The sequence below is a fragment of the Chrysochloris asiatica genome, unplaced genomic scaffold (assembly GCF_000296735.1).
Source record: "Chrysochloris asiatica unplaced genomic scaffold, ChrAsi1.0 scaffold00002, whole genome shotgun sequence".
Lineage (NCBI taxonomy): Eukaryota > Metazoa > Chordata > Mammalia > Afrosoricida > Chrysochloridae > Chrysochloris > Chrysochloris asiatica.
Window position 1 is genome coordinate 20910914 of NW_006408520.1, and position 27532 is coordinate 20938445.

Here is a 27532-nt window from a genome sequence, read left to right on the forward strand (position 1 = left end):
GACAGAGGTTAAATAATGATGTATGCACAACTTGGAACAACAGGGCTCTGGGATATAGGAATTGAGACATGGTTGGAATGGGGAAAAGGGGGAAATAATGTTAAGATGTTTGACTGTCTTTTCCATCTTGGTTTTCCTTGTATTACATTATGAAAGAGACACTGGAAGGGAAAAGAAAGGAATAAACAGAAATATCACCATAGAAAGCTTGTAAGTCCATCTTCTGCCTATAACTGATTGGAATACCTAAAATGGGGCTATAACGTGCCCAGTGAAGGAGGCTTTCTGCGGAGCCTCTGCATTACATAAGACTATAGGTAGAATCCTGAACCCCATCCAGAATCTTCAGAGGTGGGAAATTTCCTCTTGAAAGGACAGGCAGACCAACCTGGAGCAGCTAGAAGAACAGAAGATACTTCTTGAAAGAAAGACCGGTGGGAAAAATACAAAACAATATAGGCAGACCAACTGATTAGTACAAGAACAAGCAAGTTGCTCACCCAGGAAACATCAAGGCAAGTGGTCAGGTCCCCTCAGAGTAAATCCCCTTCCAAGACTAAAATTCAGCGGGAATACACGCTCTGATTGGTGACCACGTTCATCACTGATAAGGGGAAGTGAGGGAAAAACAGCAATGAAGCTGCGAGCTAAGCCCTACAATGTTCAATAGACTCCTGTGAACCCGGGTGAAGACCTGGTTGGCCAGCAGTGTGCCAAGACCTGGGGACTCTTTGGCCCAGAGTCAGTGACATAGCCACAGAAGACTAGAGTGGAGAGTGAAGTGTCCAGCTGATAAGAAGTGAGGGCATATGCACAAGAACACTCACACTTACAGATAATACCCACTTGACCTGGCTTCAATGACTGGATAATCAGAGCACAACTAGAAGAAGAAAGAAGTGAGAAAAAGAGTAAACTGATACAATTTGATGAACTTGACCTACACCTATGGATGCAGTAGCTCAAAAGAGGATCATTCCCACCCCCTCCATACACAGAGTAGACAGGGATGGGCATCTTGGACATTGGCTACCCAAAATGGGGGGCCACAAAGTCAAGAAGTGACTGGCTTACAAGCTTTCAAGAGGGAACCTAGATCCAGAGGGCATGGAGGAAGGTAGAATCTCCACTGAGTAGTATCCAACCTGTCTAGGCGGGACTGATGAAAGGAAATGTGGATAGGTCTCTTGTGATACAACAGTGAATAACTGTTACCAGGACTGATTGTGTGGGTTGGAAATGTAAAGGTAGATGTTTTGTAGCAACGAGGGGAGTGATTAACTTTGCAGTTTAGGAGCTGAGGTCCCTGGGACCATGAAGGGAGAAAAGTGGAGGGTGGGACCCTACCCAGAGAAGCAGTGATGCCTGAGATGGAGACAGAGATGATGACGTGGAGAGATGGAGCAGCTGGGGACTTTAGACCCAGAGAGGGAGAGGAACTGTGTGCTGACGACCGGGGGAGGGGGGGCTGGGGGGGTAGGCTTGTAGGATATACCCTTTGGTTGATTGATGATGCATGGAGGGGATTGTAACCATGGCAATGAAACAATATATGATAGGATGAATATAAACCTAATGTTCTCCCATGTAAACTATCACATAATTCACAATAAAACATTAAAAAAAAGGGGGGGGGGAATACACAAAAAGAAATGGACAGTATTCATCCATTTCAAGATGTATCATATGAAAGCCCAAATTAGTGAGCTTGAAAATAAATCTCTCAATACTAGTATGTTAGAAGAACAATTAAAAAAAAGAATGAAAAAAATCTGAAGAAAGTCTAAGAGTTATGTGGGACACCAAGAAGACAAACAACTTTGAGTGATCGGAATTCCAGAAAGCAAGAGACAATGAAAAACACAAAGAAAATTGTCAAAGAGATGGTGGAAGAAAACGTCCCTAATATCTTGAAAGACAAGAAGATAAGCATACAAAAATCTATATGAACCCTAAACAGGATAGCTCCGAAAAGAAAATCACCAAAACATATCATAAACTTTCCAAAAACAAAGACAAGAAAAGAATCCTGAGAACAGCTTGGGAAAAGCAAAAAGTTACCCACAAGGGAGAACCAATAAGACTAAGCTCTGATTTCTCAGCAGAAATCACGTAGAAAAGAAGGTAATAATGTGTTGACATACACAAAACTCTGAAACAAAAGAACTGCCAGCCAAGAAATTTTTAGAAAACTGAAAACTGCATTGGTTGAAATTGAAAAATGCCAGGAAAGTTTAATGAGGATTTTTTTCCTCCATTATGACAATGTATCTGCTCATTCTTCCGGGGTAGCAAGGGCTGTCCTAAGAGAATTTCATATGGAAACCTGAACCTACCTACCCTACAACCCTGATTATGCCCCTTCAGACTTTTCTTCATTCAAAAACTCACAGAATATTTAAAAGGAACACGATTTGAGCCCCTCAAGGATGACAAAACTGTTGTTTTAACATGATGTAAATAGAAGAGTGTAGACTTATTCAAGGAAAGGTTGTTGTTGTTAAGCGCTGTTAAGTCAGTTCTGACTCATAGCAACCCCATATAGGGTTTTCAAGGAGCAGTTGGTGGGTTTGAACTGCTGACCTTGCAGTTAGCAAGTCCATGGCTTATCCTACATCGCCACATCAGGAACTCAAAGGAACGGTTGTTGATGTTAAGTGTTGTTGAGTTGGTTCCAACTCATAGTGACCTTGAATAGGGTTTCCAAGGCTTTAAATCTTTGCAGAAGCAAAAGAGCCTCATCTTTCTCTTGTGGAGAGGCTGGCGGGTTTAACCACTGACCTTGTGGGTCACAGTCTAGAACTTATCCTGGAGAGATGGAAATTCTATCTCCAGGAGTATATAGACTTAGAAGAAAGATATGTCAAGAAACAATAGCTTAACAATTTGATATATTTGTTTATTAATCTTTTTATTATTTTATAACAATTCTTTTTGTACTTACCCTCATATATGAGAACAATAAAGCTGAAAGTTAATATAAAACAAGTAATACAGAGCCAGGAAAAGGTAGATAGATGTTAGCAAGTTCAGTGATCCAATCTACCATGCTTTTCTCACATCCAATTGTTTTCCCTATCATTTTAATGATAACAAATAAAGTGTAACATTGTTGTAATCTCTCTCTCTAATGTATAAAAATCTGACTTATCCCAAGCATCTTCTTTTAAACATATACTCAATATCTGAAGAAACATCATTTTATAGAGCCTACCTGGTGCTGTGGGCTAATGCACTGGACTGCAAAGTTAGTTTGAACCACAAGGTTGGCGGTTCAAGCTCACCAACTGCTCCTTAGAAACGCTATACAGGGTTGCTATGGGTGGAAACTGACTTGATGGCACTTAATACCACCACCTGCCTGTTGTGGCACTGTAGAATAAGCACTGAACTGCTAACCTCAAGGTCAGAAGTTCAAACCCACCAGCCACTCCTTGAGAACCCTATACAAATTGCTATGAGTTGGAACAGATTCTATGTCACTTAACACTATGGATATAACTTATATTCATCTATATATATAAAATATAATTTTTTGAATACTTATATGCCAGGAGTCCCCAGTTAAACACTCAGATAAGCCACTAAACAAAGGATTGGTAGCTTGAATCCACCCAGATGTACCTTGGAAGAAAGGCCTGGTGATATACTTCTGAAAGATCACAGTCACTGAAAACCCTATGGGGGGAAAAAAAAAAAAAAAACCTATGGGGGACAGTTCTACTGTGATACCCAGCAGGTCACAATGAGTTGGAATCAATATCAGAATTTTTTGGTAGCAACTGGTTGGTTACTAAAAGCCAGTCCACTGTCATAAATGCTTTAAGGGTATCTCATTTGATCCTCACAACATTGTGAGGTTGTTTTTGTTGAGTGCCATCCAGTTGGTTTCCAAGTAGCGGTCTCCAAAGTATGCCTGGTGGGTTTGAACTGCCAACCTTGTAACCTTGTGGTTACCAGGCCAGTGCTCATTCAATAGCACACCAGGACAATTATTATGCCCATATGTCATTTGAGCAACTAAGGATATAATAGTAAATTATTAGTCCAAGTTGACACATGTTAGACTTTGCTTGACTCTAGTAGCTGCTCTTCGGTCAGAATTAACTTGATGGCAACTGGTTTGGTTTTGGTATGTTGCCTATTAGGGACTAAAAGTTCACATTTAAAAATTAATACATGGAACTTAATGGTGAACCCATAATCTTCTATATTGGAAAATGAGAATTATTTTCTAAATTGCACTTAAGGAATCTGCTTAAATTTTTGGATGTCATGCTATTCTTACACACAGGGGAAGTTAGTCAATTTTCCATTTGTGCTTATAGGACCTTTATATAAGAAATTCTGAAATAATGAATAAAAACAAATTATTCAAGCAACTGTTAGAGCATAAAATGCTTATTAAGAACAATAAGCCAAATTGCATAAATACACTTGTAACTCAATTAGCCAGAGAAACTTCTCATTAAAGTCAATATGAATTTAAAAAAACACGATTCTGACAATAGGAAAAAAGTATGCCAGCATATGACTGTTAAGACTGATGTCTGAAAAGCACTTAGGATCCAGGATATCAAAACACAAATATCGAACTTTGATTTCTCCTAAGTCATAAATGTTCATTGACATTGGCATAAGGATAGACACATAAATCAATGGAACAGAACTGGGAGGTCAAAAGTAAGCCCTACCAAGTGACTTCTGATGAGGGTGCCAAGAGAGCCCAATGGTGAAAGAACATTGTGGGCAGCTAGAGAGCCACATGTAAAAGAATAAAGTTGGACCTCTTATATCACACACCAGAATTAATTCCAAAGGATCAAAGACCAAAATCTATGAAACTCTTAAAAGAAAATATAGGAGTAACTTTTTGTAGTTTTGGACTGCATAATGGGTTTCTTACATATAACACAAAAATACAAGCAATGAAAGAAAAATTCGATAAACTGGACTACATCAAAATTTAAAACTTTTACACAACAAATGATACCATCAAGAAGGTGAGAACAGAATGCACAGAATAGGAAAAAATATTTGCAAATCACATACCTGATAAAGGTTAAGTAACCAGAATTTATGAAGATTTCTTATAATTCAATAATAAAAAGACAAATCACCTAATTGAGTATGGTCAAAGAAATGTTTCTGGGTGGTGCAAATGGTTTGTGTTGGGCTAATAATTGAAAGGTTGTTGTTGTTAAGCACTAATGACTCAATTCTGGCCCATAGCAACCCTGTGTAGGTTTTCCAAGGAACAAATGGTGAGCCTGAACCACCAACCTTGCGGTTCAAACTGACTTTGCAGTTCATCGCATTAACCCACAGCACCACACCAGGACTCTTAACTGGTTTGGTTAAGAGTTACACTGAAAAGTTACAGGCTCTAATTTACCCAGCAACGCCCAAGGAAGAAGTGCCTGGCAATCTGTATCTGTAAAATGTATTGCTATGGGGAGGGATGGACAAAAAGTATGAACAGACATTTCTCCAAAGAATATATACAAGTGACCAATAAGCAATGAAAAGATGCAGAATATTTTCAGACATCAGAGGAATACAAATTAAAACCACAGTGAGGTATTACTTTAAAGTCAGTTGCTTTTAGGTTGATTTCCACTCATGGTGACTCCATGTGATTCAGAGAAGAACTGGAGTGTATCCAAAGGTTTTCAATGGCTGTAATTTTTCGGAAACAGATCACAAGGACTTTCACCCAAAGAACCTCTGGGGAGATATGAATCATCACCCTTTTGATTGTTGTGTTAGGTGATGTCAAGTCAGTTCTAACTCATAGCGATCTTGCATAGGTTTTCCAAGGAGTGGCTAGAAGATTGGAACTGCCTACCTTATGGTTAGTAGTACAGTGCTTATCTTACAGCATCACACCATGACTCCACCTTTTGACTAGCAACTGAGTAGTTAAGTGTTTGTGCCCATCTAGGACTCCTGATATTATTTATACATTCACTGAGAGAAAAACAAATTAGTTGTCACGGAGTCGATGCTACAGAGTAGAACAATGCTTTGTGGATTTCCAATGGCTATGATATTTCAAAAGCAGATCACTAGATCTTTCTTCCAAGGTGCCTGTGCGTAGACTTGAACTACCAACCTTTCAGTCAGTAGTAGAGTGCTTAACTATTTGAGCCACCTAGGGACTTATTTACAGTTACCATATGACATTCCTACCTATCAGGGATGACACAGATTACTTTCTAGGAGTGCAGGGCAAAAGCCAGTTCTCTCTTTGGGTAAGATAAAATTTCTTGATCTTGCACACTCAAGTATGCAACTGACATCTAGAAGGTAGAACCAGAGATGCTGCCAAGTATCCTACAATACCTAGGACACTCCCACAACAATAGTCTGACCCTAAATATCAATAGTGCTGCTGTTAACTGGCATACAGCAATTCATTCAAGTTCTGGAGAGTGTATCATTCATTAATCCTCTCTCAAGAGCAATCACAAGTTAGTACTAAGCCACTACCAACACCGTGTGCTTAGCTATACCAATGCTAAGTCTCTACTAATGCTGTCTATTAAGGTAATTTGGAAATTAAATGAATGGATTTTTCTTAGTAGGTTATACAATAGCTACGAAACTACTTGAAATAAAAGCACAGATACATACATATGTTTTAAAAATAAACAATTATATATTACATCTTAATATAAAAGGAACAAATGATAAAGTGAAAGCACTTACTGTAAAAATTTCCTAAATTCTGAAGGTTCAAAGTTCTCCACAACAAGCTCATGATTTGTTAAATCATTTGATGTCTTTCCAATAGTATGAGAATAGAAGTCAGGAACCCTTGCTAAGAGGATTGCTTTGTGTGCTTTGAACAAAGTACAACCTATACAGAAAGTAACATCTGTATAGATTTCTTCTCTTAGAAGTCTGTAAGGAATAATAAAGAATCACAGGTTGGTTAAGAAACATGAATCTATTCTTAAATAGATCTAAAATATAACATGTAAGTTTAAAAATAGAAATGCAACATAGGCTAAAAGTTGCTGTTGTTAAGTGCTGTCAAGTCAGTTCCAACTCACAGACACCCTGAATAGGGTTTCTGAGGAGCAACTGATGAATTTGAACCCCAGACCTTGTGGTCCAGTGCATTATACCATAGTACCACACCAAGTTCATACAAAGAAAGTTTGTTCTCAACCCATTCCAAAGAGCATTACCTATTAATAATGGCTTATAATCTAATTTCCTAAATTAGTAAATAAACTTTCAGCTTTATTGTTCTCATATGTGAGGGTATATGAGGGTAAGTACAAAAAGAATTGTTACAAAATTATTTTTTAAATTACAGTAAAAACAAAGCTAATCTCACAAAAACTGTAAAGCTATTTTTTTCAAAAAGATCTTTAAAATTAAATTCCTTCTAATAACAATAAAATTTACTTTATGCAACTCATAGCTCTTTTCCTTTAAAAATGTGTATCTTAAGTATATTCTGAAAAACAGAACACTGAGTAACGACGTTACTGTATGGCGAAAAAGCTGGTATTTTAAAAATCTTACTAAAATTGAAGCAAAAAGAGTGAACTCCAACAAACTCAATATAACAATTGACAATTCACAATTGAAACTGGTATGCTTTATTCTGGTGTTAAATACCAAGTATGAAATGCAAGCAAGACTATTAAGAATGTGACATTTTGGACTACAATTTCTGCAGCAACTAATCCATGATGGCAAACCTTAACCTCAGCAATAAGCACTCACAAACAGTCAAGATTGGTCAATAATGGCCACAGTCCCTACTATTTGTCCCATATTCAATTTAGGACAAATGACAGGAGGTCAAATATGCTCCCCCATACGAGGTTGCTATGGATCCGAACCAATTCGACGGCACTTAACAACAACAATAACCAAGCACACAGGATGTCTTTCTTCTACTTACCTAGCCTCCAGCTTCCTGGTTGTGTAGTAGGTTATGTATTGGGCTGTTAACCACTAGGTCAGCAGTTCAAATCTACCAGTCGCTTCATGGGAGAAAGATGAGGCTTTCTGTTCCTGTAAAGATTTATAGCCTCGGAAACCGTACACAGGCTCACTAAAAGTCAAAACCAATGTGATGGCATGAAGCAGCAGCTTCCTGGTGCTAATAACCTGCAATCAGCGCTTACCTGAAGTCATCCCTTTCTCCATCATAAACCTTTGCCATTCCTCTGCTTCCTTTGAGTCTCATCCCAATGCAAAAGATTGTGGCGGACTCCCTTATGTTGTTGTTGAAAAGTGCTGTCAAGTCAGTTCCAACTCATAGCGGCCCTGTGTAGGGTTTCAAATGAGCAATTGGTAGGTTTGAACACTGACCTTGCAGTTAGCAGCCCAGAGTTGATCCTACAGCTCCACACCAGGACCTCTTGTTATATACAGTAGACCCAGAATAAATAGCCTTCACCTATTCTCAAAAAAGTGACATTTAAGCTCTATTCTATTTCCTCCCTACCAATGAAAACATTCATTAATAATTAGAACACGAAATGCACAAAGTATGAATCTAGGAAATTTTGAAGTTGTAAAAATGAAGTGGAAGGCATAAACATCAATATCCTAGGCATTAATGAGATGAAATGGACTGGTATTGGCCATTCTGAATATGACTGTCATATGGTTTACTACTTTGGTAACATCCACAACAAAAGAAAACCAGGAATGCCACTGCATTCATCATAAAAAACTACATTTCAAGATCTAGCTTGAAGTACAGTGCTGTCTGTGATAGGATAATATCCATACACTTACAGAGAACAACCGTTAATACCACTTATTCAGATTTACACACAAACTACTAAAGCCAGTGATGATGAAACTGAAGAATGCTACCAGCTTCTTTGGAGTTCTGGTGTGACTGCTAACCACAGGCAAGTGGTTCAATACCACCTGCAGCTTCTCAAGATTCTATACAGTGTTGCTAAGAGTCAGAACAAATTCAACTGCACATAACAACAAACAGCTTCTTCTATCAGATATTGATTAAATATGCAATCAAGAGGTGTTGATAATTACTGCTGATTGGAATGCAAGGTTAGAAACAAAGAGAAAGGATCAGTGGTTGGAAAATATGGCCTTGGTGATAGAAATGATGAAGGAGATCACATGATAGAATTCTGCAAGACAAATGGCTTATTCATTGCAAATACCATTTTCAACAGCATAAAAGATGACTATTACACATGGACCTCAACAGATGGAATACACAGGAATCAAATTGACTACATCTGTGGTAAGAGACAGTAGAAAAGCCAAAATTAAGACGAGGGGAAGACCATGGAACAGACCATTAATTGTTCATATGCAAGTTCAGGCTGAACCTGAAAATATTAAAACAAGTCACATGAGCCAAAATGTGACCTTGGACATATCCCACCTGAATCAAGAACATATTTGATTCATTAGACACTAATGACATAATACCAGAAGAGCTGTGGAATGACATCAAGAACATCACAAGAAGAAAGCAAAAGGTCATTACGAAGACAAGAACAAAGGAAAAGACCAAAATAGGTATCAGAAGTGACTCTAAAACTTGCTTTCCAGTGTAGAGATGCTAAAGCAAAAGGAAGAAATGAGGAGGTAAAAGAGTTGAACAGAAAAATTTAAAAGGCAGCTCGAGAAGACAAAGTCAAATATGCAAATACATGCATATTTTAAAGTTGTCAAAGACATCACTTTGCTTGGATCCACAATCCACAAAAAAAAAAAAAAAAAAAGGAAGAAGATCCTCAGCACTTTTCAAGTTGGAAGAACTGAAGAAAAACTTCAAGCCTTGACTTGAAATGGGTAAAATATTGAAGGATGCAGAAAGCATCAGAAGAAGATGGAAGGTATACACAGAGTCACTGTACCAAAAAGAAACGCTTAATGTTCAATCCTTTCAAGAGGTAGCACATGATCAAGAAGCAATAGCACTGAAGTCAAAAAATCCAAGTTGCATTGAAGGCATTTGTGAAAAACAAGACTCCAGGAATTGACAGAATACAAATTGAAATTTCTCAACAAACTGATAATGCCCTAGAGATTCTCACTCATCTATGCTAAGAAATTTTTGTAAGAGTTACCTTGCCAACTGATTGGAAGTGATCCATAGTTGCGTCCATTCCAAAGAGAGGTGACACAAAGGAATGTGGAAATCACTTAATTATATCACCTGCAAGTAGAAATTTTCTGAAGATAATTTGACTACAACAATAGTACATCAACAGGAAACTGCCAGAAATTCAAACCAGATTCAGAAAACAACATGAAACCAGGGATCTCATTGCTGACATCAGCTGAATCTTAACTGAAAGAATACCAGAAAGGTGTTTACTTGTGTTTTACTGACTATGAAAAGCCTTTTGATTGTGTGGATCCTGACAAGCTATGAATAACATGGGTATTCCAGAACACTTAATTGTCCACATAAGGAACCTCATGTGGCAGTTGTTCAGACAGAACAAAGGGACACTGAATGGTTTGAAATCAGGAAAGGTGTGTGCCCGGGTTGCAGCCTCTCACTATACTTAATCAATCTGTATGCTGAGCAAATAATCTAAGAAGCTGGAGCATATGAAGAACATGGCATTAGGAATGGAGGAAGACTCATTAACAACTTCCAATATGCAAATGATACAACCTTGCTTGCTGGAAGCAAAGATGAATTAAAATACTGATGAAGATCAAATACCAGTCTTCAGTATGGAATGCACCTCAATGTAAAGAAAACAAAAAATCCTCACAACTGGACCAATAAATAACATCATTGGCAAACAGAGAAAAGATTAAAGTTGTCAAAGACATCATTTTGCTTGGATCCACAATCAGCAGTCATGATATAGCAGTCAAGAAATCAAATGACATATGTTGTTGTTGTTGTTATGTGCCGTGGAGTTGGTTCCGACTCATAGCCACCCTGTACAGGGTTTCCAAGGCTGTAAATCTTTATGGTAGCAGAAAGCCTCATCTTTCTCCCATAGAACGGCTGGTAGTTTCGAACTGTTGACCGAGAAATTAGCAGCCTGATTTGTAACCACTACGCTACCAAAGCTCCTTCAAATGACATATAGCATTATGAAAATCTGCTTCATAAGATCTTTTTAAAGTGTTCATAAGCAAAGATATCAGTTTGAGGACGATGGTGTGCCTGACACAAGTCATGGTATTTTCAATAGCTTCATATGTATATAAAAGCTGAACAATGAATAAGGAAAAACAGAGAACTGATAACCAGAGAAGAAGTTATGATATTGGAGAAGAATAAAGTACAATGGACTGCCAGAAGAACAAACAAATCTGTGCTGGAAGAAGTACAGCCAGAATGTTCCTTAGAATCCAGGATGGCAACACTTTGTCTCTCATACTTTGGACATGTTATCAGGAGAGACCAGTCCCTGGAGAACATCATGCTTAATAAAGTGACGGTCAGTGGGAAAGATGAAGACCCCACCCCCCCAATGAGACAGATTGGCACAGTGGCACCAGTAACAGGCTCAGGAATAACAACAATTGTGAGGATGGCACAGGGGCAGTGTTTCGTTCTGCTGTGCGTAGGGCCGCTATGAGTTGGAGACGACAGCACCAAACAACAACAGAATTAACCAAACTGTACAGTTTTATTCTGGCACACCTACGGTAACAATGAATCAGAAGTGACTCAATTTGAATTAGGTTTTTTTAAATCTATTATCAAAATGATGGACTCATTGGGAATATTCATTCTAATCTTTACAGATGTGCAGGCACAGTTACAGTAAAATTAACTAACTACAAGTAATGGAATTATTGAAATTAGCATCCTAAAGGAAGTTGTCATAATCTCCTTTTCTCTTTGTTGTTGTTAAATGCCAGCAAATTAGTTCCGACTCTATACAGGGTTTCCAAGAAGCAGCTGGTTTGAACTGCCAGCCTTGTAGTTCACAGGCCAGCACTTATCCTATAGCACCACACCAGGAGTTTTTTCTCTTGGTGGTTAACTATATGGTTTTCTGGAACTCCCAGTGTTCACAGCATTATCCCTAGTTTGTTATGATCCACACAGTTGAATAATCTTGCACAGTCAATAAAACAGTGTCTTAGTTATCTAATATTGCTATAACAAATACCACAAGTGGATGGCTTTTAACTACCAGAAATTTATTCTCTCACAGTTTGCAAGGCTAGAAGTCCAAATTCAAAATGCCACACTAAGGTAAGGCTTTCTCAATCAACTCTGGGGAAACATTCTTGGTCTCCTTTTGGCATCTGTAGGCCCAGTATTCCTTGGAGATCTCCATACATCGTGGCATCAATCTTCTGGTTCTGGTGGTGGGTGATTATGTGCCGTGGAGTCATTTCCAACTCATAGCGACCCAGTACAGGGTTTCCAAGACTGTAAATCTTCACTGAAGCAGAAAGCCTTATCGTTCTCCTGCGGAACAGTTGCTAGTTTCGAACTGTGACCTTGAGGTTCGCAACCCAATTTGTAACCAGTACGCTTCCAGAGCTCCTTCTGGTTCCAGGAGCTTCAAAATGCAAGGATCCCAGGTCCAAAGGGCACACTCCACTCCCAGCTCTTCTATCTCGATGGTAGTAGGTCCCTCTTTTCTCTTTTCAAGTCTCTCTCCTTTTCTCTCTTATAAAATAAAAAAGCATTGCATGACACACCCTTAGGAAGCTCCTATAAATTCAATCAGGGCGCTGGTAGGATTAATTTAACAACAACAATTCCACCCTTAATCCTCTTATTGTCTATTGTACACAGGGTCCCTATGAATTAGAACCAACTAGATGTCACCTAACAACAGCAACAACATATAAACGGGACTTCAAAAAGTTTGTGAAAAAATTCTATTACCTTTGAATTCCATTTTTCCATAAACTTTTTGAAGCTCCCTCATCTTTTCACTGTCTAAATATTATATAATTATTCATATCACTACAGCAGTGCCATATAGCATTATCTTTAGCAAGGTATGTATTCTCAGAAGGCTTCTGTACTACAGGATGTAATTAGCAACCATGCCAGTATACCACAGAAGGTTCAAGTAATGGATGAAGATATCCATTACAGTAAAAGCTTGGAAAGCTGCCACTGACACTGACATTCCCCTAAGACCCAGTTAATGGCTCCTTCCTCTGACCCCATCACACTCTACACATAGCTCTGTGATAGCGCTTCTGTCATTGCGTCATTATTTTTATGTGTCTTTCTTCTTCTTGACAATAAACTTCCCAAGGGCAAAAGCTGGATTTTTAATAAGAGCTCAATATCAGCTTTTCGATTAATCATTTTTTACCTTAAATGAAATAAATGTTTTTAAGCACAGAAGCTTTCAGAATCTTGGAATCCATGAGCAGATGCATTTTAGTTTGGACAGTATTTCATCAACTAATTATTTTCATAAGTGATTTTTATGTTATATAATTATGTATTAGTCTCTCAAACTTTCATAAAAACTCCAATTATACAACACTCAAATTGTTCCATCATCCCATTTACTTTCTCCACATCTCCACCTCCTCCCTGTGTGGATAAAGAAGCATCACAGCTGGCAGCTATACAGTCATTGATAAAGAATCCACCTTGTTCATAATAGATGCCCAAGTGTATTTGTCAAATGAAAAGACAGAAGCTATAATGCTTGTTATTTTATAAAACCACTTGTATCACCTGTGACAAGTAACAAAACAAAATCTGACTCCAACTGACTTCAACAGTAAAAAATAAACAAATACCAAATCCATTGCCATGGAGTGTAATTCTGACTCACCTCAATCCTACAGAGTAGAACTACTGCCACATCTTTCTCCTGGAGAGTATCTAGTGCTGACCCTTTTAGTCTCCTTGTTTACAATTTTTTCTTCTTCAAATCTAAGACCCAGATATGATAATAACCCAAAGTCCAATGCCATTGAGTCAATTCTGACCCAAAACAACCTAATTAGGGTTTCTGAGGCAATAAATCTTTATGGGAGCAGAAAGCCTCTTTCTCCTGCAGAGTGGCTGATGAATTTGAATTGTTAGCAGCCAAACGTGTAACCCACTGCACTACCAGGGCTCCTTGGTGGCGAGGGTTGTGTGCTGTGGAGTCTGCCCCAACTCAGAACAATCCAGTACAGGGTTTCTGAGTCTGTATATTCTTATGGAAACAGAAATCCTGACTTTCTCCCACAGAGCAGCTAGTAGATTCTGTTAGCAGCACAACTCATAATCCACTACTCTATGAGGGCTCCTTCTTGTTGCTGTTGTTGTGTTGCCGAGTCAGTTCTGGCTCATAGAAACCCTGTATAGGTTTCCAGGGAGCGGCCGGTGAACTTGAACCACCGACCTTGTGGTTCAAATCGACATTTCAGTCCAGCACATTACGCAGCAGTGCCACTCCTTAGATATACGCTAATACTCTATTTAAAAACACCAGTGGCTCTCCCTGAGAATACATTTCAAACTCTTCAATGGAGCAAAGAAGGCCTCCATGAGCTAGTCTTTGTTTGCTTTAGAAAATTATATTTTTAAGTGTCAAGTTAGTTCCAACTAATATTGACCCTGTTTGGATTTCTGAGGACCAGATGGTGGGTTTGAACTGTCAACCTTGTGGCTCCCAGCTTTAGGTGAAATAACTCATACATAAATCATTCCAAGACATTGGTTGCAATCCTTGTAACACATAAGCACTCTCCCCATTTCCTCCCTGAGTACCTCATTTCCATTCATCTGGTTTCTCTGCCCCTCCCTGTCTTTTTATCTTTGATTTTGGGCAACTGTTGTCCATTTGCTCTTGCATAGCTGATTATTCTAAGGAGCACAGACTTCACAGGTGTTGATATTTACATTATCAGCCCATTTATTATTTGAATGAGAGTTAGCCTCTAGAAGTCAGAACCGACTAGATGGCACTTAACAACAACTATCTAGTTAGTGATTCTACCTCCCTCTTCCATCCCTGGTAACTATCAAAGAATGATTCGTTCTGTGTATAAAGTTACTGTTGACTTTTTATAATAGTAGTCTCATATAATATTTGTCCTTTAATGATCAGCTTATTTTACTAAGCACAGAATCTTCCAGATTCATCCATGTTGTCAGATATTTCGTGGTTGTTACTGTTGGGTGCTCTCAAGTCAGTACTGCCTCATAGTGACCCTATGCTCAAAAGCACTGCCAGCTCCTGCACAAATCTCACAGTCATTGCTACGCTCTGAACCCACTGCTGCTACCACTGTGCCAATCCATCTCATTGGGAGTCTTCCTTTTTTTTTTTTGCTGATTCTTCATTTTTTCAAACATGATATCTTTCTCCAGGACTGGTCCCTTCTAATAATATGTCTGAAGTATGAGAGACAAAGTCTGGTCATCCTGGTTTCTAAGGAGCATTCTGGCTGTACTTATTCCAACATAGATCTGTTTGTTCTTCTGGCATGGCAGTTCATGGTACTTTCAATATTTTCCTCCAACACCATAACTCAAATGCATCAATTCTACAGTCGTTCTTATTCACTGTCCTACTTTCACATGCATACGAGGCTATTGAAAATACCATGGTTTGGGTAAGGCGAAGCTTAGTCTTCAAATTGACATTTTTGCTCTTAAACACTTTAAAGAGGTCTTGTGAGGCAGATTTGCCTAATACAATAACGTCTTTGATTTCCTGACTTCTGCTTCCATGAGTATTGATGGTTGATCCGAGCAACATGAAATTTTTGACAGCTTCAATCTTTTCTCTATTTATATGGATGTTTTTTATTGGTCCAGCGGTGAGGATTTTTGTTTTCTTTACATAGAGGTGCAGCCCATACAGAAGGCTATGGTCTTTAATATTCATCAGTAAGTTTTTAAAGTCCTCTTTGCTTTAAGCAAGCATATCACAGGTTGTTAATTAATCTTCTTCCAGTGCTGATGCCAGGTTCTTCTTCATATAATCCACTTTCTTGGGTTATTTGCTCAGCATACATATTGAATAAATATGGTGAAAGAATATAACCCTGGCACACACCTTTCCTGATTTTAAACCATTCAGTGCCCCCTTGTTCTGTTCGAACTGCCTCTTGGTCTATGTACAGGTTCCTCATGAGCACAATTAAGTGTTCCGGAATACTCATTCTCTGTAATGTTGTTCATAGCTTGTTGTGATCCACACGACTGAAAAGCTTTGCATAGTCAATAAAGCACAGGTAAACATCTTTCTAGTATTCTCTGCTTTAAACCAAAAGCCATTGGATGTCAGCAGAGTCCACGTCCCCATCTGAATCTGGCCTGAACCTCTGACAGCTCCCTGACAATGTACTGCTGCAGCCAATTTTGAATTCTCTTTAGCAAAAGTTTACTTGCATTTGATATTTATGATATAGTCCAATGATTTCCTCATTCCATTGGATCACCTCTCTTTGGAATGGGCACAAACATGGATCTCTTCCAATCTGTTGGCCAGGTAGTTGTCTTCCAAATTTCTTGGCATAGATGAGTGAGTGCCTCCAGTACTTCATCAGTTTGTTGAAAAGATTTCAATCTGTATTCCACCAATTCCCAGATCCTTGCTCTTTGCCAATGCCTTCAATGCACCTTGAGCTTCATCCTTTAGTATCATTGGCTCCTGACCACATGGTACCTCTTGAAATAGTTGAATATCAACTATTTCTTTTTGGTACAGTGACTCTGTGTATTCATTCCATCTTCTTTTGGTGCTTTCTGCATCATTCAAAAGTTCGTGGATTCATCATTATTCTTTATTGTTGCACTGTAGGATCTAGTCTTAGTCTACTATCTACTAATTCACCCTCATCTGCTACAGCTTTGATTGCCTTGCCCCCTTCCAAATATAGCTACCAAAGTCATTTATTTTGCTTATGTGTGCATGCTTTGTAACACATCAGCCTGAGAGTCTACCCACATCTGAATGGACAAGAGTATAGCACCTAAGTCACAGACAGCAAGTGGCCATGCGATGTTCTATAATAAGCAGGGATCCACTGGCTGTACTCCCTTTGAGAGTTCCAAAACAAATCCAAGGTAGAGTAAGAAAAAGAAATGGGTAAGGAGATAAGCAGAGATGAAGCAACAAAGTTACTGCTAAAGTCAATTTGCCCAGTTACTGAAGAAGAAGCTGCTGGTCATGTGATCTTGACCAGATCACTTTAATGTCCCTGGAGCCAAACTGACAAAGTTCTTATTGACTCCACCACTCCCTCTTTGTTTCCTCATCTGTTAAATGGAAACATTAACAAGACTTACCTCTCAGAACTCATGGGGGAACAAAATAATACATTTAAGCTCAGTATCTAGCAGGTAACAAACTGGCAGTAAATATTAGTTGTTTTTATCAAAATGATCCTGAATAATGGTCCATTTTTCAATGATCTATGACTGTACAGTTGCTGTAATATCCTAAGCAACTTTTGCATTCTCCATCAGATCAGATTTCTTGACTGTTGAAACTGTTCCCTGTTTTTCCTCACTTTCATATACATCATATCATTGAAAGTCTCTGTTTCTTGCCACCTTCCATTGTTGCATGCCATCAAGTCATTTCCAACTCCTAGCGGCTCTGTATGGGGTTTCCAAGAGCGGCTGCTGGGTTTAAAGTGCTGGCCTTTTGGTTATCAGTCCAGTGCTTATGCTACAGCACCACACCAGGGGTTTTATAAAGTCTAATACATCTTGTTTCCCAAAATAAAGCTCCTTCAAATCCCTTTGCCTTTGTAAAAGTGTTGCCCTGACTTAGACACCTCTGACCTTTCCCTTCTCAATTCTACCTAATCAATTTCTTTTTTCTTTTTATAAGTTTTTATTGTGAACTGAGTGACAGTTTACATGAGAAAACATCAGCTTTACACCATTGTTTCATTGCAATGATTACAAACTCCTCTGTGCATCATCATTCAGCACTATTTGCTTCCATTTCCTGTTTTGTGTTTTGGCGGTGGGGTGGGCGATGTACACTCAAGATTATATAATAACTTAAACAACCAAAGGGCACATTCTGCAAGCCTGCTTCCTGGCCACCAGCACCCAGTCTCTCTCTTCCCATGAGTCCCTATCAACCCTATATACAGAGGGGATAGGATTGATCCTTGATGTGAAGACTCCTGCCCTCTCCATTGGTATCTTGAACTACTACATCCATAAGTATAGGTCAAGTTCATCAAATTGTAGAAATTTACACTCGTTTCCTTACCTTTTTTTTTTTTTTTTAATCTTCCTCTAGTCGAGTTCTGATTATCAAGCCATCGAGGCTAGGTCAAATGGGTACTGTCTGCAACTTTGGGTGTTCTTGTGCAACTCCCCTCACTTCATATCAGCTGGATAATTCACTCTTAGCACTAGCCCTCTATGGCTATGTCCTTGTCCATGGGCAGTCCCCAGTTCTCACTATACTTCCGACCAACCAGCCCTTCCTCTTCCCTCTCTCATCTACAGGTCAACAATAGTCTATGGAACGTGGTTGAACTCAGCCCATTTCTTCATTGCTGCCTTTCCCCCTCTTCCACTCACCAGTAGACTAACATGGTCGTCAGCAAGCTGCTCATGTGTTCCCTTTGCGTTTCAGTCTTGGAGGGGGGTTTGTCCTGAAAGGTCTTGATTGCTTGCCTTGAAGGCTTCCTGGTGAACAGCTTGCTTGTTTTGTCCTAATAAATTTCCAATATCTTGTTCAAATATCACTCTTCTATGAAACCTTCCCCAACTCATCACTGTTGCCAGACATTAACGCTCTCTCACTAGACAATAAACACAATCCTAGTGTTGTCTAGGCTGTAATCCTCATGGAAGCAGATTCCTAGCCCTTTCTTCCAGGGTACCCCTGAGTGGATTCAAACTACTAACCTTTAAGTTAGCAGGTAAGTGTAAACCATTTGCATCACCCAGGAAATCTTGCAAAACACCAAAGTCATGTTATTAGTCTTTGATTTATCAGGACCTAGTACAGAGCTGGAGTCCTGGTGTGGCACTGTGGATTAATGCCCTGAACTGCAAAGTCAATTTGAACCACAAGATCAGCAGTTCAAGCTCACCAGTTGCTCCTCAGAAGCCCTATACAGGGTTTCTATGGGTCAGACCTGACTCAACAGCACTTAATAACAACAACAATACAGGCCTAGTCCATTGTTTGTACAATAAATCAACAATGAGCCCTGGTGTGACATTACAGGATAAGCAATGAACTGGTAACTACAAGCTCGGCAATTCAAACCCACCAGCCAGCCACTTTCAGAAACCCTATACAGAGTTACTAAGAGTCAGAACTGACTCAATAGCACATAACAGCAGCAATAGTACAGGAACAGACAGTCCATGGTTTGTGGAATAAATCAACAACATTGCTGTATTTAAAGACTAGTTTGGCATAGCATGTAAGGTAGTTTGGTGAGCACAGATAGGAAGTTCTGTTTTGTTTTGTATTAAAACAAACAAACATGTTTCACCTATTTTTCTTTGCTTTTAAGAGGAACTTGGGAACTCAAGATGCTCAACTGCTAGACCAAGGATAAATTATGTACCTGTTCTACTTTCAACATTATTTTCTTTTATACAAATTAGGTGTGTTACCTTCCTTAAATTCATACTACACGTTAAAGCTCACAAATCAATTTACATGTATTATGTCACTTTATAGAATACTACTGTTATTGGAGATCTGGTAGCGTAGTGGTTACGAATTAGGCTGCTACTCACGGTCAGCAGTTCGAAACTATCAGCTCTTCCGTGGGAGAAAGATGAGGCTTTCTGCTCACGTAAAGATTTACAGCCTCGGAAACCCTGTAGAGGGTCACTATGAGTCGGAACCGACTCGACAGCACATAACAGCAACTGTTGTTGTTAAGTGCTGTAGAGTTGCTTCCTAGTCATAGTGACCCTGTGTGGGGTTTTCAAGGCTGTTTAAATCTTTGCAGGAACAGAAAGGCTAATCTTTCTTCCTAGGAGCGGCTGATGGACTTGAACCACAAACCTTGTTCACAGTCCAGTGCTTATCTTTTAGAACCACCCATTCCCCAAGATATTGTTAAACTTACATTAAATAACATGGAAAATGTGTTTGTAATTATATTTCACATTTGGGAACCTCAAGAAATTTTATTAAGTTAAAAACCTTTTTCATAGTGTCTAGATAAAGAGTTCTGATAGCGTAGTGGTTACGAATTGGGCTTCAAACCACAGGTCAGCAGTTTGAAACTACCAGCTGTTCTGCAGGAGAAAGATGAGGCTTTCTGCTCCCGTAAAGATTTACAGCCTCAGAAACCCTGTACACGGTAGCTATGAGTCAGCACATAACCACCACCAGTAGTGAGGTCTTTAAATACATAATGTAAAAAAAGTTCCTGCCCTAAGATTCAGTGACCACAAATTTAATTTACCTCATTAATTTCTTTACTTTCCACTTTCCTTAGGCTTAGAGTCCTGGTGTGGTGCTGTTGAATAAACACTGGAATGTTAACCACAAGATTAGCTGCTCCTTGAGACCCCTATACAGGGTCTCTATGAGTCAGAACTGATTCAATGGCAGTTAACAACAACTTATTCCACATCCTGAACAGCAAAACAAGCTGTCAGATGAATAAAGGGGATGGGGAGGAATAATCTCATTCTTCCTTCTAGAAACAGGGCAATGTCAAATTTATTTTTGCCACCTTTTACATCAATTCCACGTTAGTAAAGACAAAGAAGAAGCATCCCCAGTAAAACAAAAACACACACACAAAAAAACGAAACCAAATCCACTGCCATTGAGTTGATTCAGCCATATAATGACCCTTTCTAGGGTTTCTGACTGTAAATCTTTATGGGAGCAGACATCCTTTTTCCTGAGGAGCAGCTGGTGGGTATGAACTCCCTGTCTTGTGGTTAGCAGCCCACGCCTAACCCACAATGCGGGTTGTTGTTGTTAAGTGCCATCGAGTAGGTTCCAACTCATAGCGAGTCTGTATAGGGGTTCCAAGGATCAGCTGGTAGGTTTGAACTGCCACAGTCTAGTGCTTAATCTACAGTGCCACACCCGCAGGTGGTTGTTAAATGCTACTGAGTTGGTTCTAACATATAAACCCAATATATGGTTTCCAAGGAGCAGCTGACAGATTTGAACGGCAGGCTTTGTGGTTCAAACAGACCTTTCGATCCAGTGCATTATCCTGCAGTGCCACACCAGGACTCACAGGTTGTTGTTGTGAAGTGCCATTGAGTCGGTTCCGACCCATAGCGACCCTGGATAGGGTTTTCGAGGAGCAGGTGTTGAGCTTGAACCACCGACCTAGCAGTTCAAACGGCTTTGCAGTCTGGCGCATTAACCCACAGCGCCACACCAGGACTCCCAGGTTGTTGTTGTTAAGTATCGTGGAGTCGGTTCCGACTCACAGCGACCCTGTACAGGGTTTCCAAGGCTGTAAATCTTTACGGGAGCAGAACGCCTCATCTTTCTCTGGTGGAACAGCTGGTAGTTTCGAACTGCTGACCTTGAGGTTGGCAGCCCGATTCCGTAACCACTACGCTATCAGAGAACCTTGGGACTCACAGGTAGGCAGTGTAAACTAAAGCAAAAATCACAGGGAAATCCAGATTACTGCTGGCATGCCTAAGAGTGGTTAGTTTTCTGACAGAAAGTGCTTTTTTAAATGTAGAATGCTGTACTGATGTTACTAGTTCTGTGGTTCTCAAAGTACCGCCCCTGCCTACACAGCATCAGCATCACATGAGACCTTGTGAAAAACGTAGAATCTCGGGCCCCATCCCAAACCTACTGAATCAGAAACTATTGGTTAGGAGCTAACAAATATGTGTTTTTTTAAATCCTCCAGGTGACTTGATGAACACTAAAATTCCAGAATTGGTGCTGTGTTGGAAATGGAAGTTAGCTAGGGAAGATGTCTAAGTTTTATTCTCTTTGCAAACAATTAAGCTGGAGTCACCATAACCAAACGTGGATAGCCTCTAGGTTTACAAAGTTAAATTTCAGGATGCTCCATTGGGTAGGTTCCTCGTGGGGGCAGAGGGTTGCTGTGAGTTGCAGAGGGTTCTAAGTGGAGAGGGGAAGTCAGTTTACAATCCTTTTCTATATAAACACTTCTGGAAAAACGGTTAAATTTGTCTCTCACAAGAAAGAGATCTCCAAGGCCCCAGTAATTTGCCCTGCTTTTCATTCTAAATATATATTCACTTTCTAATCTAATTTTTTTCCTTAAAAATGTTACAAAATTGCGTTTACAAATTTGCATAAATTTCAGGACCCACAAAACAGGATCCAACCCAGCCATTGCGCTTTCAAGTCAAAACCGGTGCTGCACATAATCACAATTTTAGATTTCTGTTTTCCGTTTGCGTCCCGAGTTGCTCAGAACTGGCTGTTTAGGGGAGCGAAAGAACAAGAACGCGCTTTTGGAGTCATGAGGAGACACCAGTTAAGAGCCCGCAGTGGCCAGACGCGAAGAGAAATGGGTGGGTAAGGATAAAGGCAGCAGGAGGAAACTACAGCCTTGGGGGGCAGGAGGTGGGCGGTTTCAGGAATTGAAGCAGCCATTGTTCCCGCCTCCCCCTACCTGAGCAGATCTTGGCTGAGCTGCTCCGACACCTTCGCCTTCAGCCGGCGTCGCTCACAGGGCCCCTTTCTTTGCAACCCCTTACTGCAAACTTCAGGGGACCCTGGAATTACCATACGCGCCGTGCTGCCCTCCTCACAACGGGCCATGGTCCACGAGGTACAACGGGGCCCCGCAGGCCCAACACTGGCCCCACTTTCCCCGAAATGGAGAGAGAAAGGGGCGTTTCTGACCGAACCTTCCGCTCCTAGGGGAATCCGCTCCCTTAGGGAAAAAAGCCGCCTCTTGTAAGTTTGTAGACGGTCCCTTAGAACTGTCGAACTTCAGTAAATCTCCAGAGCCTTGGACCGAGCTGCCACGTGACCCGGGAGGGGCTTGCGCAGGCGTACAAGCTCTGTTTACCTCTGCCTGCGGGTGCCGGGGCTCCCCACCCAACCCATTGCCTAAGGAGTTAACAGTCCAAGGGCTTGCTCCAGTATGCTTTTATTCTTCAGTGTTTCCCTGTTAGTGCTAACATTCGTTTAAAAAGACGCTTTATTGAGATTCAAGTTCAAATCAATCCTTGCAACATTTTAGCTGTATTTTCCTGGGACCTAGGTGCTTCTCCTCTGGGAAAGATGAGTTCACAAGACTTTTCAAGGGGTGATGATTTTATTAACAAACTGTGACCTATTTGCTTCTCTACCCTCAGATAGGAAAAATAAGGCCAGGTGTGGAGATCGAGATTCAGAACAATTTTGAGAGTACCCTACAAAGGGTATACTTGTACAAGGAGTAACCAAAAGTTTGTGGGAAATTCCATTATCTTTTAGTTTAATTTTCTACGAATTTTTTGAAACCCCTCGTACATGACGTCTTAAAAGACCCCATTCTGTTCTCAATTGGTGGCTCGTGTAACTACTCATCTATATAATCACACAAGGAGCTCTGGTAGCGTAGTGGTTGCGAATCGGGCTGTGAACCTCAAGGTCAGCAGTTTGAAACTACCAGCTCTTCCATGGGAGAAAGGTGAGGCTTTCTGTAAAGATTTACAGCCTTGGAAACCCTGTACAGGGTCGCTATAAGTCGGAACAGACTCCACACACAAGTATCACACACAAGTAAGATTTTGTTGGCGTTAATTCAAAAAGTATGCTCAGAAAAAAAAAAAAAGTTCAGGACCATAGCCTCTGGGGAGACCGTGGTCAATTGGCATAACATAATCCGAAGAGACAGTGTTCTACATCTTACTTTAGAATTAGCATCTGGGACCTTAAAAGCTCACAAGTGGCCATCCTACATGTAACTGCTGTTGGTGGCTCTGTCCAGAGGAAAGAAGAGTGATGAAAATGGAAAGAATAAACTACTGAACAGACAGGAGCATGGTAGCTCCATACAATTATCATTGGACAGACAGCAAACCACAAGGTCTGCCATTTCAGCCCACCAACCACTCAGAGGGAGAAATATAAGCCTTTCTGCTTCTGTGAAAATTTAAAGCGTTGGAAACCCTATACAGAGTTAGGAGTCAGAACTGACTTGGCTCTTTACAACAAGAACAACAACAAAATCAGAAAAGGTATGCTTCAGGTTTGGATCCTTTCACCATGCTTATTCAAGCTTCATGCTGAGCAAATAATACAAGAAGCTGGACTATAAAAAGAATGACGTCAGAATTAGAGGAGGATTCATTTACAACCTACAATATGCAGATGAAAAAACCTTGCTTGCTGGAAGCAAAGAGGACTTGAAATATTTACTGATGAAGATCAAAGACTATAGCCTTCAGTATGGATTGCACCTCACTGTAAAGAAAATGAAAATTTTCACAACTGAACTAATAATATCATAAACATCAGATGGATCTTGGCTAAAAGTTGAGAATATCAGAAAGATGCTTACTTGTAAAGGCATTTGACTATGGATAACAACAAACTATGAATAACATTGTGAAGAATAGGAATTTCAGAACACTTAATTGTGCTCATGAGGAACCTGTACACAAATGCTGAGGCAGTTGTTAGAACAGAACAAGGGGGTAGCAAATGGCATAAAATCAGGAAAAGTGTGCTTCAGGGTTGCATCTTTCACCATACTTATTCAATCTGTTCCCACAGATTGAATTTAGAGATCATCTGAAGAACAGATTTGATGCATTAAACACTAAAGACCGAAGACCAGAAGAGTTGTGGGATGACATCAAGAACATCATACATGAAGAGATCAAAAAGTCATTAAGAAGACAAGAAAGAAGGAAAAGGTCAAAATGGATGTCAGAGGAGACTGAGAACATTGAGAAGTATGAGTATTCCAGAACACTTAATTGTACTTCTGAGAAATCTGTACCTAGACCAAGAAGCAGTTGTTTGAACAGAACATGGGAACACTGAATGTTTTAAAATTGGGAAAGGTGTGAGACAGGGTTGTATTCTTTCGCCATACTTATTCAACCTGTATGCTGAGCAAATAATACGAGAAGCTGGGTTCTATGAAGAAAAACGTGGCATCAGGATTGAAGGAAGACTCATTAACAACCTGCGATATGCAGATGATACAACCTTGATTGCTGAAAGTGAAGAGGACTTGAAACTTTTACTTACGAAGATCAAAGAGCACAGCCTTCGATATGGATTGCATCTCAATGTCAAGAATATAAAAATCCTCACCACTGGACCAATAAACAACATTCTTATCAATGGAGAAAAGATTGAAGTTGTCAAGGACTTCATTCTTCTTGGATCAACTATCAACACTCACGGAAGCAGCAGTCAAGAAATCAGACGACGTATTGCATTGGGAAAATCTGCTGCACAGGAACTTTTTAAAGTATTGAAGAACAGAGATGTCAGCTTGAGGACTAAGGTGCGCCTGACCCAGGCCATGGTGTTTTCAATAGCCTCGTATGGATGCGAAAGCTGGACAGTGAATAAGGAAGATCGTAGAAGAATTGATGCCTTTGAGTTGTAGTGTTGGAGGAGAATACTGAAAGTGCCATGGACTGCCAAAAGAACCAATAAATCTGTTTTGGAAGAAGTACAGCCAGAGTGCTCCTTGGAGGCCAAGATGGCTAAGCTTTGTCTCTCATACTTTGGACATATTGTCTGGAGGAAACAGTCGCTGGAGAAGGATGTCATGCTGGGTAAGTTGGAGGGTCAGAGAAAAAGAGGAAGACCCCTAAAAGATGGATCTGCCAGATGGCATCATTGATGGATTTAAGTGTGGCAGCGGTAGTGAGGTTGGCCCAGGATCGGACATTGTTTCGTTCTGCTGTGCATGGGGTCGCTATGAGTCAGTTCCGACTCAATGGCACCTGACAACAACAACAACATTCAATCTGTATGTTGAGCAAATAATCCAAGAAACTGGATTACATGAAGAAGAACGTGGTATTAGGATTGAAGGAAAACTCATTAACCACCTGCAATATGAAGATGACACAGCCTTGCTTGTAGTAAGTGAAGAGGACTTGAAGTACTTAATGATAATCAAAGACTACAGCCTTCAATATAAACCCAAAACCCTACTCATAGTGATCCTATATATATAGGGTTTCTGAGACTGTAAATCTTTACAGAAACAGACAGCCTCATCTTTCTTTCTCAGAGTGGCTGGTGGGCCAAGTGCAAGTGTTTATCCTACAGTGTCACTAGGGCTCCTTACCTTAACATAAAACAAAAATCTTTCAACTGGACCAATAATCTACAGCATAATAAGAGGAGAAAAGATTGAAGTTGTTAAGGATTTCATTTTACTTGGATCCACAATCAATGCTTATGGAAGCAGCAGTCAAGTAATCAAAGACACCATATTGAATTGGGCAAATCCTCTGCAAAAGATCTCCTTAAAGTGTTAAAAAGCAAAGATGTCACCTTGACAACCAGGGTGTGCCTGATCCAAGCTGTGGTATTTTCAGTCACCTCATATGCATGTGAAAACCAGACAATAAATAAAGCTGAGGAAGAATTGATGCCTTTGAATTAAGGCAAAAAATACTGAATACACCATGGACTGCCAGGAGAGTTGACTTAGAAGAGTAGTTTGGACATGTTATCAGGAGGGTCCAGTCCTTAGAGAAGATATCATGCTTTGGTGAAGTAGAGAGTCAGCTGAAATGAGGGAGAACCTCAATGAATGGGATGGATTGATACAGTGGCTACAACAATGGTCTCATACATAGCAATGATTGTGAGCATGGCGCTGGACAGGCAGTATTGTGTTATGGTGTACTTAGGTCATGATGACTCAGAACAGATTTTAGGGCACCTAACAACTACACTTAGGATATACTCCCCATACTTCTAATACCTTATTTTCCTTTTAGAGTGGAAATGTTATTTAGAGCCCACGATCTGGGTGTTTAATGTGCTTATTACTACTGGGCTGTTACTGCTTTTAGGCAATACACATTTTTACAAGACAAAAAAGAGGCTGAATTCATACTAACATTTCTAATTCAAATTTAACAATACAAGATTTTTAGATTTTTTTTTTGTTTATAAACTCTAGTTTCTCCTTGTATTGAAAAATCTAGGTTCCCACCAACATTAACAAACTTAAATATTTGTCTTATTCTATAAAGAGTCCTGGTGTGGGTTAATGTGCTGGATTGCAAAGTCAGTTTGAACCTCAAGGCCAGCAAGCTCACTAGCTACTGCTTGGAAACCCTGTACAGAGTTGCTATGGGTCAGAACCAACTTGACAGTACTTAACAACAACAACAACAAAATACCAATACTAGTACTAACAATTATACTATTTGTTTTTATTTATTTATTTTTTATCTCTATCAGGAGACAGATGAGGCTATCTATAAAGATTTCCTGTCTCAGAAACCCTATATAGGGTTGTTGTGAGTTGGAATCTACTCAATGACAATGGGTTTATTTACTCGTATAATATATTTTCCACTGTTCATCTATCAGTTTGTCACACTGTGGTGCCCTGTGTGTTGCTATGATGCTGGAAGCTATGTCACCAGTATTTTAAATACCAACAGGACCACATATAAGGCAGGTTTCAGCAGAGCTTACAGACTAAGACAGACTAGGAAGAA

At 39.8% G+C, this 27532-nt stretch overlaps 1 protein-coding gene across 1 annotated transcript in view; it reads right to left on the bottom strand.

Moving 5' to 3' along the window:
- The window catches only part of BTBD8 (BTB (POZ) domain containing 8), an 82971-nt gene extending 60322 nt beyond the window's left edge, over positions 1–22649 (bottom strand). Inside the window, exons 1-2 of the mRNA XM_006831056.1 lie at positions 22501–22649; positions 6712–6906 (exon numbers count right to left, since the gene is read on the bottom strand). Coding sequence (XP_006831119.1) covers positions 6712–6906; positions 22501–22649 — 344 coding nt within the window. The remainder of the gene's footprint in view (positions 1–6711; positions 6907–22500) is intronic.
- Positions 22650–27532: the final 4883 nt, after the last annotated feature.